The sequence below is a fragment of the Suncus etruscus genome, chromosome 15 (assembly GCF_024139225.1).
Source record: "Suncus etruscus isolate mSunEtr1 chromosome 15, mSunEtr1.pri.cur, whole genome shotgun sequence".
Taxonomy (NCBI): Eukaryota; Metazoa; Chordata; class Mammalia; order Eulipotyphla; family Soricidae; genus Suncus; species Suncus etruscus.
This window is the reverse complement of record NC_064862.1, coordinates 88,448,076-88,466,975: the sequence shown is the minus strand read 5'-3', so window position 1 is coordinate 88,466,975 and position 18,900 is coordinate 88,448,076. Positions and strand designations below refer to the sequence as shown.

The 18,900-nt window shown below is 52.0% G+C and overlaps 1 protein-coding gene and 1 long non-coding RNA gene across 2 annotated transcripts in view; both read left to right on the top strand.

Annotated features, from left to right (window-relative positions):
- LOC126029691 (uncharacterized) overlaps positions 1–18,900 on the top strand; it is a 126,240-nt gene that overhangs the window by 103,574 nt on the left and 3,766 nt on the right. The gene's annotated exons all lie outside the window — the stretch shown is intronic.
- CREB3L3 (cAMP responsive element binding protein 3 like 3) lies at positions 3,776–17,203 on the top strand. Its single transcript, XM_049787996.1, has 10 exons — positions 3,776–3,847; positions 4,540–4,668; positions 6,562–6,841; positions 8,011–8,135; positions 9,440–9,571; positions 12,367–12,473; positions 13,106–13,174; positions 16,199–16,283; positions 16,497–16,593; positions 16,723–17,203. The coding sequence occupies exons 1-10, from the start codon at positions 3,785–3,787 to the stop codon at positions 17,118–17,120; spliced, it is 1,485 nt and encodes a 494-aa protein (XP_049643953.1). The 5' UTR covers positions 3,776–3,784; the 3' UTR covers positions 17,121–17,203.

Sequence of the window (18,900 nt, the reverse complement as noted above, 5' to 3'; positions counted from 1 at the left end):
GATCAAACCCAGGTTGGCCACTTGCAAGGCGAAAACCTTCCCCACTGTCCTATTGCTCCCATCCCTGAAAATATACATTGAGATTGATCTATTTTCTTTCTTCCTTATCTTTTTTTTTGTGTGTGTGTGTGTGTGTGTGTGTGGTTTTTGGGTCACACCCAGCAGTGTTCAGGGGTTACTCCTGGCTCCATGCTCAGAAATTGCTCCTGGCAGGTACGGGGGACCATATGGGACGCCGGGATTCGAACCGATGACCTTCTGCATGAAAGGCAAATGCCTTACCTCCAATCTATCTCTCCGGCCCCCCTTATCTTTGGTTTTGAGGATCACTCCTGAGGTGCTCAGGGCACTGTGGATCAAAACGGCGACTCCCACATTCAGAGCCTTTGCTCTAGACCTTTGAGCTCTCCCCAACCCTTTATTAATTTGGGGGGCCAGACTGATAGCGAAGCAGATAATAGCTTTGTCTCACAGGAAGCTGACTCAGGTTCAATCTCCGACTCCCCATAGGGTCCCCTGAGACTTACCTGGAGTGACCCCTGAGCACAGAACCAGGATGAAGCAAAGCCCTGAACACTGCTGGGTGTGGAACAGAAAAAAAGCAAGGATAACTAATTAATTGTGGGGGAGGGCACACCAAGTAGTGCTCAGATTTATCCTGGTTCTGTGCTCAGGATCACTCCTGATGGGGTTTGGGGAACTCTATGGGATGCCGGGGTTCAAACCTGGGTTGGCCATGTGCAAGGCCAGCACCTTCTGAGCTGTTGTATCACCTTGTACCCTCCAATCGTTTTTTTCAGAGGTTTGGGGTCACACCTGGAGGTGCTCAGGGGTGACTCCTGGCTCTGTGCTCAGAAATCACTGCTGACAGGCTCGGGAGACCACATGGGATGCCGGGGATCGAATCTGGGTCTGCTATGAGCAAGGCAAAAGCCCTCCCTCAATTAAAATTTTTTTTTTTTGGTTTTTTTTTTTAGGCCACACCCGGCGATGCTCAGGGGTTACTCCTGGCTGTCTGCTCAGAAATAGCTCCTGGCAGGCACAGGGGACCATATGGGACACCGGGATTCGAACCAACCACCTTAGGTCCTGGATTGGCTGCTTGCAAGGCAAACACCGCTGTGCTATCTCTCCGGGCCCCCTCAATTAAAATTTTGAATACAAATCTCCTTGGCAGGGTCGAACATGCAGGAAGGACAGCTTATAAATTCACATTTTCCCCCATAGATGTGTTTTACCAAAGGAGGAAGCAGTGGCACCTAGGAGAACCTGGTTCCGGATAGTCATAAATGGGGAGTGAGGGGAGAGGCGAAGAAAAGTCCAGAAGTCAAACTTCATCCACTTGACCCACCCACTGCGCCTGCCTCAGAAAAAAATGTCTTGGCAGTAAAGATTTCGGATAAATATTATGACTGGTTGGGTGGACACTCGGCCAAAGCAAACAGGCCACAGGGACCAAACTGGGAATGGGGTTTGGGTTAGAAAGGAAGTAGGGTGCCAGCCCAGCTCCAGCGTGCACCTGGGTCCCTGTCAGAGGCCGCCTGGCATGTGGATTACCTGCCCAGAATGGGGGGATTGGATGGGCTGGGTAGGGGCGCTGGGCACTCTCCAGGTTTCAGATCACTCAGTGTGAAGACCTTCTCCACCCCACCCTTTTGGGGGCCACCAGAGATGTCTCCAGACACAACAAAAGTCATCTCAATGATAGAAAGTTTTTGAGTCGTGAGTAGGATTCAGAGTCCCAGGTGATGAATAAATATTGTCTTCAAAGTTGGAGGAAGATTTTTGTTGTTGTTGTTGTTGTTGTTGTTGTTATTTTGGGGTGTGGGGTATGGTCACACCTGGCAGTGCTGGGTGAATCAGGTGAATCAAACACAGATGACTGTGTGAAGGCAAAAAAATACCTTCAACTCTGAATATTGAGGCAATAAAATGTCTCCAGCCATAAGCCGGGAACTGCCACAGGATGTGGCACCAAAATTCAAAACCTGGGGGTTTGGGGCTATAGGACAAAAGGGAAGGCGTTTGCTTTGCATGTGGCTGATCCAAGTTCTATCCCAAAGGGTCCCCTGAGCAGTGCCAGGAGTAACTTCTGAGCATTGCTAGATGTGGCCAAAGAAATGAAACAACAGGGGCCCGGAGAGATAGCACAGCGGTGTTTGCCTTGCAAGCAGCCCATCCAGGACCAAAGGTGGTTGGTTCGAGTCCCGGTGTCCCATATGGTCCCCCGTGCCTGCCAGGAGCTATTTCTGAGCAGACAGCCAGGAGTGACCCCTGAGCACTGCCGGGTGTGGCCCAAAAACAAAACACAAAAAACAACAACAACAAAAAAGAAATGAAACAACCACTCAAAAATTGGGGGAAGTGTGTGTTTCAGGTGGTGTAGATGTAGGTTCAATCTTAGCAGTGTTGGATTTCCGAAGGACTTCCAAGTGACCCCGGAGCATTAGCGTGATTCCTCCCATCACCATGCACATCCCCAAGAACAAATAGCTGGACATGGAAACATGGGGCTCGCTATGTCTTGCCAGATAGACAAAAGGCAAATAAGTCTTCATATGAGGTTGGTCAGAGGAGGGGCAGCATGAGTTCAAGTCCCACCTCAGCACCTCTAAGAATGGATGCCCTCAGCATAATGTGGGAGCCCTCAAAAAAAAAAAAAAAAAAAAGAAGAGGGGCTGGAGTGATAGACTAGTGGGTTAGTAGGCTATTTGCCTTGTACGTGGCCGACCCGAGTGTTTGATCCTAGGGCATCCCATAGAGTACCCTGAACCTGCCAGGAGTGATTTCTGAGTGCAGAGCCAGGAGTGACCACTGAGCATCGCTGAGTGTGGCCCAAGAAGAAAAGAAGAAGAGGAGGAGGGGGAGGAGCGGAGGAGGTGGAAGGGGAGAAGAAAGAAGAAGAGAAGGAGGAAGAGGAGCAGGAAGAAGAAGAAGAAGAAGAAGAAGAAGAAGAAGAAGAAGAAGAAGAAGAAGAAGAAGAAGAAGAAGAAGAAGAAGAAGAAGAAGAAAAAGAAGATTATTATTTTATTTTTGGTTTTTGGGCCACACCTGGCGGTGCTCAGGGGTTACTCCTGGTTGTCTGCTCAGAAATAGCTCCTGGCAGGCACGGGGGACCATATGGGACACCGGGATTAGAACCAACCACCTTTGGTCCTGGGTCGGCTGCTTGCAAGGCAAACGCCGCTGTGCTATCTCTCTGGCCCAGATTATTATTATTATTATTATTATTATTATTATTATTATTATTATTAATAGAAGTTCTGGATGAGGAGGAGCTAACACCAGCTTGGAAATGTGTGGCTCGTGTGTTCATAGCATGAACCAGAAGCATTCATGAGACACCATGAGAAATAGTGCCAGAAAGTAGGGGAGAGGTCATGGCACAGAGGAGGAGGCGCCCCAGACTTTGGCCTTTGCTCCTGGCGGCTGGAGAAGCATGAGAGGGAGAAAAAAATACAACACACACACACACACACACACACACACACACACACACACCAACACACACACACACACACACACACACACACACACACACACACACACATCAGGGGAGATAACGGGTCTTCCCGCCCCTCCCGCTAGCGCGCACGATTCTCATTGGCTTGTTAACCTGTCAATCTCTCGAGCTCGCCAATCAGCATCCAGGGGCTGGGCCAGGCCCTGTCAGGGCGTATTTTAGCTTCTGGATGGGGTGAGGATGTGGGGGGCCGGCCCAGCTACCTAGACCGGCCCAAAGCCCTGGCGGCTGCAGCTGGACCTACTGCTCAGAACCCCCGAGATGCAGAAAGCGCTGGACCCTGAGGTGGCCGAGCTCCTTCATGGGGACCTGGATGGGGAGAAGGTGAGTCCTCTTGGAGGGTACGTTGGGGAAGGGTCTTGGGGTCCAAGGAAGCCTCCATTCTGCTCAGATGGAGAGACTGAGGTGCAGAGTGACGGTGAAGAAGAGAGGACAGAGGGGACGGCCCTGAGGTTAGGTTTGCTCCCCCTAGTAGTAGTAGTAGTAGTAGTAGTAGTAGTAGTAGTAGTAGTAGTAGAAGAAGAAGAAGAAGAAGAAGAAGAAGAAGAAGAAGAAGAAGAAGAAGAAGAAGAAGAAGAAGAAGAAGAAGAAGAAGAAGAAGAAGAAGAAGAAGAAGAAGGAAGAAGAAGAAGGAGGAGGAGGAGGAGGAGGAAGAAGAAGAAGAAGAAGAAGAAGAAGAAGAAGAAGAAGAAGAAGAAGAAGAAGAAGAAGGCCAGAGCTATAGTACACTGGGAAGGGATTTTGCACGCAGCTGACCCGGGTTCGATCTCCGGCATCCCCTAGGGTCTCCTGAGCACATAACTAAGAGTAAACCCCTGAGCGCCACTGACTGTGACCCCCCAAAAGTAAAGAAAAGAAAAGTAATGGGTTCTCCTCCCCTTGGTGGGTCTATTTGGAGCCAGAGCATAGCCAGGCTGTTTTAGAGGATATGAGCTGGAGGTTGGACAGTGAGTGAGCTTAGGCCGGGAGATCTGGGAGTTTGTGGGAGCCCTCACACCGGTCCCTCTGTACCCCAGATGGCAACTTCCCTGAGCACCATGGGGCACCTCGAGAGCCTGGAGCTGCTGGACCTGTTGTTCGATGGGCAGGATGGGATCCTGAGAGATGTGGAGATGGAAACAGACTGGGGGCACACAGAGGATCAGGTAAGGTCCCCTCAATCCCTTTAACTCCAGGTTGGGATTCTGACTCCTAAGGGCCCATTTCTTTTTCTTTTCTTTTTCTTTTCTTTTGGCTTTTGGGCCACACCCAGCAGTGCTCAGGGGTTACTCCTGGCTATCTGCTCAGAAATAGCTCCTGGCAGGCACAGGGGACCATATGGGACACTGGGATTTGAACCAACCACCTTAGGTCCTGGGTTGGCTGCTTGCAAGGCAAACGCCGCTGTGCTCTCTCTCCGGCCCCACTAAGGGCCCATTTCAGCCCAATATGTTGCTATATCAAATCTCTCCACAAAACCCCCTCAACCCCAAGAGTTGAAGTGGTGTCTTGAGCAATTTCTAACAGAAAATGGCAGGGTGGAGTGGGGGGAATTGAGGGCTCAGAGACTTGCGGTGACTTCTACGGGCTCACACAGCAGTTTGGACTTGAGTCCAAACTCAAACTTGGGGAGCCGGAGAGATATCGCAGGGGTGAAGGTGCTTGATATGTCTGGCTCTCCACCCTGGATTTATTCCTAATCACCCCCAAGCATGGAGTCAAGAATAGCTCCCCCGGGCCCGGAGAGGGCCAACCTGGGTTCGATCCCCAGCTTCCTAATTGGTTGCCTGAGTCTGCCAGGAGTAATTTCTTTTTTTTTTTTTTTTTTTTTTTTTTGATTTTTGGGCCACACCTGGCAGTGCTCAAGGGTTACTCCTGGCTGTCTGCTCAGAAATAGCTCCTGGCAGGCACGGGGGACCCTATGGGACACCGGGATTCGAACCAACCACCTTTGGTCCTGGATCGGCTGCTTGCAAGGCAAACACCGCTGTGCTATCTCTCTGGGCCCGTAATTTCTGATCATAGAGTCAGGAATAATGTCTGAGCACGGCCAAGTATGCCTCTTCCCCCAAAAAATCCCAGACCAAATAAAAACTAAAGAACAACAACAACAACACAACCAACCCAGGGTTCTGAGCAATAGTACAGTGGGGAGGACATTTGCCTTGCACACAGCTGACTTGGGTTCCAGGTCATTCTTCTTTTTCCTTTTTTTTTTTTGGATTTTGGATTTTTTTTTTTTTTAAGTTTTGGGTCACATCCGGTGGTGCTCAGAGATTACTCCTGGCTTTGAGCTCAGAAATCACTCCTGATAGGCTCAGGGGACCATTTGGGATACTGGGAATCGAACTTGGGTCCGTTCCAGATCAGCCAGGTGCAAGGCAAATATGCCTTACCGCTGTGCTATCTCTTCGGCCCCCTGTTCCAAGTTATTCTATACTATAGGGTCCCCTGAGCACTGCCAGGAGTGATTCCTGAGTGCAGAGCCAGGAAGGAGCCCTGAGCACCGCTGAGTGTGGCTTACTCCCCAAAATTAAACTCACAAACTCAGAAGCACTGTCTATTCAGGAGCTGGAGTGCAGCTGTCCAATTGTTTCTGTCCAATTTGAGGAAACACAGACTGGACTGAAGAGCTAGCTAGGACAGCAGGGAAGGCAGGCCGCTGATCCCGGGTTCGATCCCCAGCATTCCATAGGCGTGCCCTGAGCACTGAGAAAGGAGTCAGCCATGAGCACTGTGGGGTGAAACTTGAAATTCAGGGCCTGGAGAGATAGCACAGCGGCGTTTGCCTTGCAAGCAGCCAATCTAGGACCAAAGGTGGTTGGTTCGAATCCCGGTGTCCCATATGGTCCCCCGTGCCTGCCAGGAGCTATTTCTGAGCAGACAGCCAGGAGTAACCCTTGAGCACCGTCGGGTGTGGCCCAAAAACCAAAACAAAATAAAACAAAACAAAAAACAAACAAACAAAAAAGAAACTTGAAATTCAAAATGGGCAGAAAAGAAAAGCAAGCAAAGAAGCAGAACCTCACCTGGCCTTCTGGCAAACCTCCCCCCCCCCCCGGATCCTGCCCTGTGGAGACCCTGAAGATTTTCTCAGCTCCATCCTGGGTGCGGAAGACTCTGCAGGCAGCTCCCCCGCGGCCAGCGACAGTGGCATCTCCGAGGACCTGCTTTCCGACCCGCAGGACACCCCTCCGCGCCCCGGGCCTGCACCCACTCCGGCTGCACCGGGAGCTGGCAGGGGGTCCTGCCCGCCCTACGGTCCTGGCCCCCCGGGCCCCTCCAGGCCACCCCCGCCTGCGCCACGCGTGCTCGAGGCCTCCGTGGCCATCGACCTGGGTGAGAGGACACACGCGAGCAGCCTTTCCACTGGGGGGTGGGTGGCTCTTGCCAGAGTTCTATCCCCGGCTTCCTGTAAGATCCCCTGAGCACTGCCAGGAGTGAATCCTGAGCACAGAGCCGGGAGTCACCCCTGAGCACCACCAGGTGTGGCCAAAGGTGACTCACCCTAGATTAGGACAGCAGGGAGGAAGGGGCCTTGTCTTGCATGTGTCTGACCTGGGTTTGATCCCCGGCATCCCATAGGGTCCTCCGAGCCTGCCAGGATTGATTCGTGAGCACAGAGTTCAGAGTAAGCTCTGAGCACTGAGGAGTATGATGCCCCAAACCAGGAGGTGACTAAGGGCCAGAATGATAGGATAGCAGGATGGGCATTTGCCATGCACGAGGCCTACCTGGGTTCGATTCCCGGAATCTCATATGGTCCCCTAAGCACCGCCAGGAATGAATGATCCCTGAGCACAGAACCAGGAGTAACTGCTGAGCACCTCCAGTTGTGGGTCTCAAACAAACAAGCAAGGATATATCCCTAAATAGCCTGCCTCATCCCTTGAGCTTGCCAAGAGTTGAGAATTTTTTGCAGGGCCTACACCCCCTACTCCTGGCTCTGTGCTCAGGGAGGACTCCTAGCCATGCTCAGGGGACCTATGCTGTGCCAGGGACAGAGCCGGAGTAGGCTGCCTACCAGGCCAGCAGCTCCTTCACTCCTGTGGCCTGTAAGATCCCAGCTCTTGGATCAGAAAGGTTGTGTCACTTCCTCAGGGTCACACAGCTTCACTGCCCTCCTCAGTTGGGTCTACAACTCTGGGCCTCTGAGTCATCTCTGCCCGGTCCTTCCCCCATCGGGAAGGATCGGGGGTGGGGGGACTCAGACCACCTCCTCCCCCAGGCGCTGACACCCTTCCTACTGGGCCCACGGGTGGGCTGTGCTGCCTTGACCTCCTGATCTATTTGGGTTTCCATCTTCCGGCAGAGGAGACACCTTGGTCTCCCCATCACAGTCGTCCCCCTGCGGGCCAGGCCTCACGGGTTTCAGTCGGGCTCTGTCTCTTGAACATTTTGGGATCCATTCAGGAAGCCTGCCTGGAGGAGGTGGGCAGAAGCAAGGAGGTCGGGATTACCTTCCTGATGCCCCCATCCCTGTCTCCATCCCCGCTGGCCCCGGTCAGAAATGTGGAGCCCAGAACTATACCCTGAGGAGCAGCGCACAGAGTTGGCAGACACACCCCCACGCTGCAGCCTTACTGTGAAAGACCTTCTCCTCTCCGGCAGCAGCAGCAATGGCGGGGACCCGGTGAGTAGGACCCCCCAAAACCTCCTCTACCCACAAGCACCCACCCCAGGGCATCGGGCCGGGGCTCCAGGCTATCTCCCGATCCGCTTTGAGAGGTTTGGAAAGCAGAACCCCAGATATGGTGTCTCTCTGGAGTCCTCTTTTCCCAGCCCCAGACTGGCTCAAGGGGGTCCCCAAGGGCTAGGCACTGACTTTGTATGTTGGGGACACCCTGCTGCAGAAGCCCAGCATCGCATGACACCCTCCCAAATATTCAAAATTATTTAGTGTTTCATTTCTTAAAATATTTAAAACAGGGCCCAGAGAGATAGCACAGCGGCGTTTGCCTTGCAAGCAGCCGATCCAGGACCAAAGGTGGTTGGTTCGAATCCCGGTGTCCCATATGGTCCCCTGTGCCTGCCAGGAGCTATTTCTGAGCAGACAACCAGGAGTAACCCCTGAGCACCGCCAGGTGTGGCCCCCCCCCAAAAAAAAACAAAAATTAAAACATTAAAAATGTAGGTACTCGGGGGCCGGGCGGTGGCGCTGGAGGTAAGGTGCCTGCCTTGCCTGCGCTAGCCTAGGACGGACCGTGGTTCGATCCCCCGGCGTCCCATATGGTCCCCCAAGAAGCCAGGAGCAACTTCTGAGCGCATAGCCAGGAGTAACCCCTGAGCGTCACAGGGTGTGGCCCAAAAACCAAAAAAAAAAAAAAAAAAAAATGTAGGTACTTTTGTTTGCATACCAGCCCCAGTGGTACTCAGAAGTGATTCTCTCCTCAGTGCTCAGTTCTGGGGAGCAGATAGGGGTGCTTGTAGGCAAAGCCTTTGCTCCAGCACATGGTATTAAATCTCTGACCTTTAGGTCTGACTTTGAACTCTAATTAGTCTGGCCTGACACATGACAGGTAGGCCTGAAGTGTTCCTCCACATGAGGGCCATGATCAGTGTTCTACCTTTGGGAGCACAGAAGGGAGATAAGACAAAGTTGGATGGAAGTCATGGCAAACCAACAAAGGCTTCCTGGAGGAGGTGGAAACTCAGCAGGCTTGAGATACTAGCAGAATGGATAGGACCACTTCGGTTTTATTTTATTTTATTTAGTTTTAGGGTCACACCCAGCAGTGCTCAGGGGTTACTCCTGGCTCTGCACTCAGGGATCACTCCTGACCGTGCTCAGGGGACGAATCAGGTGTCGAAGATCCAATTTTGCTCTTATTGCTGTACTATCACTTCAGTCCCAGGCAGGGGACCCTCTTCAACTCCCAGAAGGCAGTCTTCCCTCCCCAACATCCCCCTGTCTCCCCAATTTTTCCTCTGCTACAGCATCACCCCACGAACCCTCACCTGTTGTGTCTCGGAACTGGACATAGCCAGGAGCTGGTGCTGACTGAGGATGAGAAGAAGCTTCTAGCAAAAGAAGGAATGACGCTGCCCACTCAGCTGCCCCTCACGAAGGTGAGCCGAGAAGGGGTACATGGGGGGGTGTCTCCCAATCTCCCCTCATTTCCCTGTCACAGGCAGAAAGCATCGCTCTCTAGTGGCCGCATAGAGGAGTGCAGGTATAAAGCACTTGCCTAGCCCTGAGAACTGCCAGGAGTGATCCTGGAGCACTTCACATGTGCTCCTCCTGAAGAAGAAAAAAAAAAAAAGACTTAAACTAAACTTAAATTAAAATTAAAAACTTAGGGCCCGGAGAGATAGCACAGTGGTGTTTGCCTTGCAAACAGCCGACCCAGGACCAAAGGTGGTTAGTTCAAATCCCGGTGTCCCATATGGTCCCCCGTGCCTGCCAGGAGCTATTTCTGAGCAGACAGCCAGGAGTCACCCCTGAGCAACGCTGGGTGTGACCCAAAAACTAAAAAAACAAAAACAAAAACAAAAAAACTTAAACTTAAATTGAAAATTATTCTCCAGGGTCCAGAGCAATAGCATATCAGGGAGGGCGTTTGCCTTGCCCTTGGCGATCCAGATTCAATTCCTAACATCCCATATGGTCCTCCTGAGCCTGCCAGGAGAAATTTCTCAGCACAGAGCCAGGAGTAACCCCTGAGCACTGCCAGGTGTGGCCACCAAAAGTAAATAAGTAAATAAATAAAAATAAAAATAAGAACCTTCTCCTGGCCAGTAAGAGTGCATACTGATCTGGGACTTCTGGGCTTCCATTCCCGTGTGTCCAACCCTCACCCCTCTCTGCACCACATGCACTGACCCATCCTGAGGATCTGGGGTAGGTAAAGGACCAGAGACCCCCCCCCTTACCCCTTCGCCTGGTTACCCGACTTTCAGGGCACCCCGTGAACAGCTGGGAGTTATTCACCTGATGATATTAGGATATTGGCAGGAAACAGGGCAGGCGCTGGTCCCAGAAATGGCCAGCAGGGGACGCAGTGTGCACCAGTGAACTCAGAAGGGGTGAATAATTTGCCCCAGAGATGCTGCAGCGAATTGGGAGTTGAACTGACCAGATCTGCACCCCATGTTCGAGACTTTTGCAGAATCCCTGGCTGCAGTTACTGAAGCAAGCTTCTGATCAGCTGCAGAGGCCCAAGGCTGCCAGGGCCTGCTGCTGCAAGGCTTACAGGGGCCCTTGGGGCACAGCTGCCAGGTGGGGCCTTGTGCCCACTTAAGGATGTCAACTTGGGGGTTGTAGAGATAGTACAGCGGCAGGGCATTTGCCTTGCACACAGCCAACCCAGGACTGACCCGAGTTCCATCCCCAACATCCCATATGGTCCCCCGAGCCTGCCAGGCGCAATTTCTGAGTACAGAGCCAGGAGGAAGCCCTGAGTGCCACTGGGTGTGGCCCAAACAACAACAACAACAGCAACAGAGAGAGAGGAGAGAGAGAGAGAGAGCGAGAGAGAGAGAGAAAGGGAGAAAGGGAGAAAGGAAGAAAGAAAGAAAGAAAGAAAGAAAGAAAGAAAGAAAGAAAGAAAGAAAGAAAGAAAAGAAAGAAAGAAAGAAAGAAAGAAAGAAAGAAAGAAAGAAAGAAGGAAGGAAGGAAGGAAGGAAGGAAGGAAGGAAGGAAAGAGAAAGAAAGAAAGAGAAAGAAAGAAAGAAAGAAAGAAAGAAAGAAAGAAAGAAAGAAAGAAAGAAAGAAAGAAAGAGGAAGGAAGAAAGGGAAGAAAGGAAGGAAGAAAGAAAGAAAGAAAGAAAGAAAAGAAAGAAAGAAAGAAAGAAAGAAAGAAAGAAAGAAAGAAGGAAAGAAAGAAAGAAAGAAAGAAAGAAAGAAAGAAAGAAAGAAAGAAAGAAAGAAAGAAAGAAAGAAAGAAAGAAAGAAAGAAAGAAAGAAAGAAAGAAAGAAAGAGGGCCGGAGAGATAGCATGGAGGTAAGGTGTTTGCCTTTCATGCAGAAGGTCATCAGTTCAAATCCCGGTGTCCCATATGGTCCCCCGTGCCTGCCAGGAGCAATTTCTGAGCATGGAGCCAGGAATAACCCCTGAGCACTGCCGGGTGTGACCCAAAAAAAGAAAGAAAGAAAGAAAGAAAGAAAGAAAGAAAGAAAGAAAGAAAGAAAGAAAGAAAGAAAGAAAGAAAGAGAGAGAGAGAGAGAGAGAGAGAGAGAGAGAGAGAAAGAAAGAAAGAAAGAAAGAAAGAAAGAAAGAAAGAAAGAAAGAAAGAAAGAAAGAAAGAAAGAAAGAAAGAAAGAAAGAAAGAAAGAAAGAAAGAAAGAAAGAAAGAAAAGAAAGAGGGGCCGGGCGGTGGCGCTGGAGGTAAGGTGCCTGCCTTACCTGCGCTAGCCTAGGAGACGGACCGCGGTTCGATCCCCCGGCGTCCCATATGGTCCCCCAAGCCAGGAGCGACTTCTGAGCGCATAGCCAGGAGTAACCCCTGAGCGTCACCGGGTGTGGCCCAAAAAAACCAAAAAAAAAAAAAAAAAAAAAAAAAAGAAAGAAAGAAAGAAAGAAAGGGATAGATACAAAGCAGGCAGCATCTCGCTGGTGTTTGGACCAAACCTGGTGGCATTCAGGACTGAATCCTGGATCTGTACTCAGAAATTACTCCTGGCAGACTCGGGGGACCATATGGTATGACAGGGATCAAACTTAGGTCGACCATGTGCAAGGCAAATGCCTCCCCACTGTTCTAGCTCTCCAGCCTCTGATTTATGTTCTTGTTTTGTTTTGTGGCTCTACTTGGTGATACTCAGGGCTTACTACTGGTTCTGCGCTCAGGGGTTATTCCTGGTGGGGATCAGGGAACCCTCGTCAGGCCCCAACCTCTCACATACACACCCCTTTCTTGGGCAGAATGAGGAGCGAGTGCTGAAAAAAATCCGCCGTAAAATTCGAAACAAGCAGTCGGCTCAAGAGAGCAGAAAGAAGAAGAAAGAATATATAGATGGCTTGGAAACTCGGTAAGAGTCGGGGACTCTGGACTCCCAAGTGTGTGTGTGTGTGTGTGTGTGTGTGTGTGTGTGTGTGTGTGTGTGTGTGTGTGTGTGTGTGTGTGTGCAGGTGGACTTTATACGGGCCAGACTAAGATCCAGACAGTGGTGCAATGTGGGTTTATTTTGTTGTTGTTTTGGGGCCACACCCAGCAGTGCTCAAGGATTACTCCTGGCTCTGTGCTCAGGAATCGTTCCTGCTGCTGGTGCTCGGGGGAACCCTAAAGGATGCCGGGGATGGTACCCAGGTCTGCCACGTGCAAAGCAAATGTTCTACCTGCTGCACTAGGTCTCTAATCTCAAGGCTTCCTGTACTCCTTTCTCCTCCCACATCCCTTCTGAGATCTGACCAGTCATTGGTTCCCAATTTTTTTCTTTTTTTTTTTGTTTTTGGGCCACACCCGATGACACTAAGGGGTTATTCCTGGCTATGAGCTCATAAATCGATCCTGACTTGGGGACAATATGGGATGCCGGGGGATCGAACGGCGGTTTGTCCTAGGTTAGTACGTGCAAGGCAAATGCCCTACCGCCTATGCCAACACTCCGGCCCCTCCCAGTGTGTTGATGGACAGCTGGTTATGGGCACTTTGTTTCTCTAGGATGTCAGCCTGCACCGCCCAGAACCAGGAGCTGCAGAGGAAGGTCTTGCATCTTGAGAAACAGAACCTGTAAGTGGATGTAGAGGCATGGGCTCCCAGAGTCCTAGCAGGAGGGGGGTACAATGGCTTGGGACAGGCCTGTGTGAGGGCCTGGCAGAGAGGCACGTCTGGACTCCACTTCTTTTTTTTTTTTTTGGTTTTTGGGTCACACCCGGCGTTGCTCAGGGGTTACTCCTGGCTGTCTGCTCAGAAATAGCTCCTGGCAGGCACTGGGGACCATATGGGACACCGGGATTCGAACCAACCACCTTTGGTCCTGGATCGGCTGCTTGCAAGGCAAACGCCGCTGTGCTATCTCTCAGGGCTCTGGACTCCACTTCTAAAGACTGATTTGTGGAGAGGATTTTGGACCTGGGGCTGGCTCTGAAGGCTGTATAGGAGTTCACTGGGAAGGAGTACTAGGAGAGGGAATGGTGTCCACAGTGAGGGCTGAAGTGCTAGGACAGCAGGGAGGGTGTTTGTCTTGCAAGCAGTGGACTTAGGTTCTATCCCCGGCATCCCATATGGTTCTCCGAGGAAGCTGGGAGTGAGTTCTTAGTGCAGAGCCCGGAGTAAATCTTGAGCACTGATGGGTGTGGCCTTGAAAGCTAGCAAAGAGGGCCCGGAGAGATAATACAGCGGCCTTTGCCTGCAAGCAGCCAATCCAGGACCAAAGGTGGTTGGTTCGAATCCCGGTGTCCCATATGGTCCCCCGTGCCTGCCAGGAGCTATTTCTGAGCAGACAGCCAGGAGTAACCCCTGAGCACCGCCGGGTGTGCCCCCCCCCCAAAAAAAAAAAGCTAGCAAAGAAATAAAATACAGGGCCGGAGCAATAGCACAGTGGTAAGGCATTTGCCTTGGACGTGGCCAACCCAGAAAGGACCTCGGTTCAATTCCCAGCATCCCATATGATCCCCCTGAGTGCTGCTGGGAGTGGCCCCAAAACAAAAACAAAAAATAAAATATAGTAAATTCATCTGCATAGCACAGCTTTCAGCCAATGTTTATGTTTTATTTTCTTTCATTTTATTTTACTTTTGGGTCTTACCCATTGGTGGTCAGGAGTCACTTTTCTTTTCTTTTTCTTTTTTTAATTTTGTTAGGAGTTACTTTTAGTGAAGGTTAGGGGACCATATGGAGTTCCAGGGATCAAATCCAGGTTAGCTGCTGCATATAAGAAAAGCATCCTACCTGTTGTACTCCAGTTCCAGTCCCCAAACAATATTTACTTAGCATTTTGGGGGTTTGTTTTGGGGCTATACCTGGTGATGCACATAGCATACTCCAGGCTTTGTGTTCAAGACTCACTCCTGGCATGGTTTGGGGGACATCTGGAGTGTCAGCAATTGAATCCAGGCTTGCTGCATGCAAGGCAAGCACCCTCCCTGCTGAACTACTTATTGTCCGACCCCAAGCCCCAATATATTTTGTTTGGTTTTGAGCCCACCCAGCTGTGTTCAGGGGTTACTCCTGGCTCTGTGCTCAGAAATATCTCTTGGCAGGCTCAGGGATACCAGGGACAGAACTTGGGTTGACCATGTGCAAAGCAAATGTTCTACCTACTATAGTATCACCTGGCCCCTAATCCCAATATTTATTTAACATCTTCTTTGGGCCAAATATTGTCCCCATCACCCAAACCTCAACACAGACAGAGCCAAAGACAAATTCACCAGTTAAAGAATTTTGGGGGGGGCGGGCAGCGCGGTGGTGCTAGAGGTAAGGTGTCTGCCTTGCCAGCACTAGCCTAGGACGGACCACAGTTCGATCCCCCGGCATCCCATATGGTCCCCCAAGCCAGGAGTGACTTCTGAGCGCATAGCCAGGAGTAACCCCTGAGCGTCCAGGGAACAGAATGAGAGCCTAGTGGGTAGGGCATTTGCCTTGCATGCAGCCAACCCAGGTTTGATCCCCGGCATCACACATGGTCCTGAGTCTGCCAGGAATAATTTCTGAGTACAAAGCCAAGAGTAACCATGAGCGCCACCAGAAGTGATCCAAAAACCAAACAAAAAAATTGGGGGGGGGGTCCAGTGAGAGGCAGAGAGACTCAAGGCAAATAAATACAAATTCCTTCCCATCCATAGACCCACAAGAAAGGAAAGGCTAAGAGTGAAGGCACAGGGCAGAGAGTGATGAGAAATGAAACAGAAAGTTGAGATGAAAATAAAAACAGCTACAAAATCATCTGAACAAACAGTGACCCTGGTCCAGAAGGACCTGAGGACAGTGCAAAGGTCCGAGAGCAGGAATGCAAGTGCATTGAAGGTGCAGAGTAGGGAAGGGCGTGGGGTGGAGGCCAAAGAAATGCTTGCCCAGGGAAGATCCTGAAGATTGTGTGGGCTGTGGGGCGGAGCTGGCCCTTCACCCCAAGAAAGAAAGGAGGGGGTAAATTCTGAAGAATTCCCCGTGAAAAAGAGATTTGAAGAATCTGGGTGCAGTCGCGGGAACTGGCCGCCAGGAGGCGCGCGATGGCAGCCGAATGTAGGTCTGAGTTGCTGAAGTTGTTGGAAGGATAGAAGGGGGAGCCAGTCACTGGGCTCTGCCGCCTGGAAGGAACCTACACATCAGAGAGCTGGGGACCCCACAAATGGGGCAGAGAACCAGATCCCATCTGCTTGATTACTGCAGTTTCTCCACCCAGCGATTGGTCAAAGCTGCCTCCTCTAGGCAGGACTCAGGGTCCTACATGGAGCCTGTTTTTTATTTTTTGGGGGTGTACACCCAGTGACATTCAGGGGTTACTCCTGGTTTGGGGGACCATATGGGACTTTGGGGATCTAACGGAGGTCCATCCTGGGTCAGCCACGTGCAAGGAAAACGCTCAACCACTGCACCACTGCTCTGGCCCCATGGAGTCTATTTTTTGTTTCCTTACTGGTCTTTGTTACTTTTTTGGTTTGGTTTTTGGGCCACACCCGGTGATGCTCAGAGGTCACTCCTGACTCTGTGCTCAGGAATCACCCCTGGAGGGCTTGGGAGACTCTATGGGATGCTGGAGGTTGAACTCTCCCCACCCCACCTCTTATCCTGTGCTTGCTCTGGCCCCATCAGGTCCCTGCTGGAGCAGCTAAAAAAGCTCCAGGCATTACTGGTTCAATCTACCAGCAAGTCTGCCCAAGCAGGCACCTGCATCGCGGTAAGTCCTGACCCCCCAACTACATGTGTACCTCGTTATCTTTGACTCCGATGAAATTGGGATGCTGGGTAGGCCTTGGGGAAGGGGTGTTGGGATGGTGAAGCAGCAACCTGGAGCTCTGGTTGAGGGAGCACCTGGCTTCCTGGGCCTCAGTTTCTCCTCCGTAAGAGGCGTATGCTCACAGGGGAGGGGGCGTCACCCCATCTCCCCCAGGTTCTGCTGCTGTCTTTTGCCCTCATCGTCCTCCCCTCCATCAGCCCCTTCGCCGCCAACAAAGCCGAACAGCCCAGAGACTTCGCACCAGTCCGAGGTTAGTGATCTGGCGGTGGTGTCCCCTCCCCCCCCCCAGTTCTAGCAAAGCTGTCTCCAACCCCTGTATTTTCCCTGAGTCCCCCCTTGCCACTGCTCCTCAAGGTTTATCTCATCACCTCCTCCCCAGTTTTCTCCAGAACTCTACACAACAGTGCTGCCTCTCGAGTGGCCCCGGACACCCAGATGCCCTCAGTGGGGAGTCCAGGGATCCAGCCCAAAGGGGCCACACCCCAGGAAGGGGCTCCGGACAGTCCCGGAGTGGACTGGGAACCTCAGGACTCGCTGAACTTGGGCAACTCCACGGAAGAGCTGGATCACTCAAGTCTGAAGCACCCAAATCTGGAGCACTTAAGTCGGGAGAAGTTGAGCCTGGAGCACTTGAGCCTGGAGCACTTGAGTCTGGTGGGAGGCGCCTTCCTGGAGTGGCTGAGTCTGTCCACCCTGCTGGGCTGGGCCTTGCCTGAACCCGCGCTCAGCCAGGGAGTCCTGGGGCTGGAGGCAGCGGTGGCTGGGGAGGAGCTGTAAGGAGCACTCCCAGCACACGGGACCATGGGGGGGCCCTCGGCCCTTGCAGGTGGAAAAGAACAGACCTGGGGGGTCCGGGGGGACTGGAGAGACAGCACAGTGGGGAAGGCGTTTGCCTTGCATGCAGCCAACCTGGATTGGATCCTTGACATCCCATATGGTCCCCTGGAGCACCATGAAGAGTGATTCCTGAGTGCAGAGCCAGGAGGAACCTCTGCGTATTGCCGGGTGTGGCCCCAAAGCAAAAAAAAAAAAAAAAGGACACAAAACGAGAATATGTCTGGCACTGGCAGTGAGCTGACAGTCAGACAGGCAAACAGAGAACTGAGAGGCCAGGATGGCCTGTCCCACAACCCGTCCCACTCCCGCAAAGTGACTTCAGACATAGGGAAATGGGGCCTAAGAAGCGGACAGAGCCTGCACGCTCTGAGCTGGCAAGCGGTGCTAAACGCCTGAATCAGCCCCAATAAAAGTGTTTTGGGACAAAAGTGGTGCCGCTCAGAAGGGGACCTTTGGAGGTTGGGGCTGTGTCTGAGAGGGGGAGCCCCACCGCCCAGGTGCTGCCCTGCAAACACTGCCACTGCCCTAGACTGTCTCCCTGAGGTAGGGCGCTCTTTCAGCACCTTGGAGAGCGGCTGAGCCAGTGCTCAAGCTCCTGGAAGGCTTGCAGTGTGGGTTTGTGTTGGGACTGCTGCAGTCCTGGGGAGCTGGGTGGCCCCCTGGCTCTGTTCCTTACAGGGAGAAAAACAAGGAGCCGGAAGCCAAGGGAGGAAAACTGGGGCATGCATACGCTGTTCTTGGCCATTGTCATCCATGAAGGGGGTAGTGGCAGAGAGAAGCCAGGTTGTAGCTATGACCTTGACGTGACCTCTTTCCTGCGCCTGGTCTGGGAGGACCGACGTGGGTTCGATCCCCAGCACCCCCCCCCTTTTTTTTTTTTTTTTTTTGGTTTTTGGGCCACACCCGTTTGACACTCAGGGGTTACTCCTGGCTATGCGCTCAGAAATCGCTCCTGGCTTGGGGGGACCATATGGGACGCCGGGGGATCGAACCGTGGTCCGTCCTACGCTAGGACTTGCAAAGTAGACACCTTACCTCTAGCACCACCTTCCTGGCCCCCCAGCACCCCCTTGATGCCTGCCAGGAGTGATCCCTGAGCTCAGAGCCAGGAGTCAGTCCTGAGTAGCGCTGGGTGTGGCCCCTAAACAAAACTGACTCCATGCCAACAGGCCTATAGGCGGGCACCAGGGATGTCGAATGATTGGCATGATCGGTTCCCGGCTACACGTCCAGGGATCTGGGGGATCACACCCTGCTCCCCACCCCCAGCATCCCCTCAAGGGGCCCAATTTAGGTTCAGAATTGTGGTGCCAACGAAGCACAGACTCAAATGTGAGTTCTGCTTTTATTGCATTGAAAAAGGTTCTAGAAGCCGAGTGGGCTCATATTACTCTCCCTTTGTCCCCCGAAAGCCAAAGGAAGAGACACAGGTTTCTGGGGTGTCTGCCCAGAGGGCCCAGAGCCTGGTTCTCAGCATCTTGGAAAGTTCTGTCCCCTGCACCATTGACATAAGGAACCAAGGTAAGAGGGCCTGAGCGATAGCACACGGGGAGGATGTTGGCCTTGTCCATGGTCGACCCAGGTTCGATTCCTGGCACCCCATAGGGTCCCGAGGCCCACTAGAAGTGATCCCTGAGTACAGTCAGGAGTCACCCCTGAACACCACCGGGTGTGGCCCAAAAACAGCAAAAAAAGGAACAAAAGACCAGTAAGAGAACAA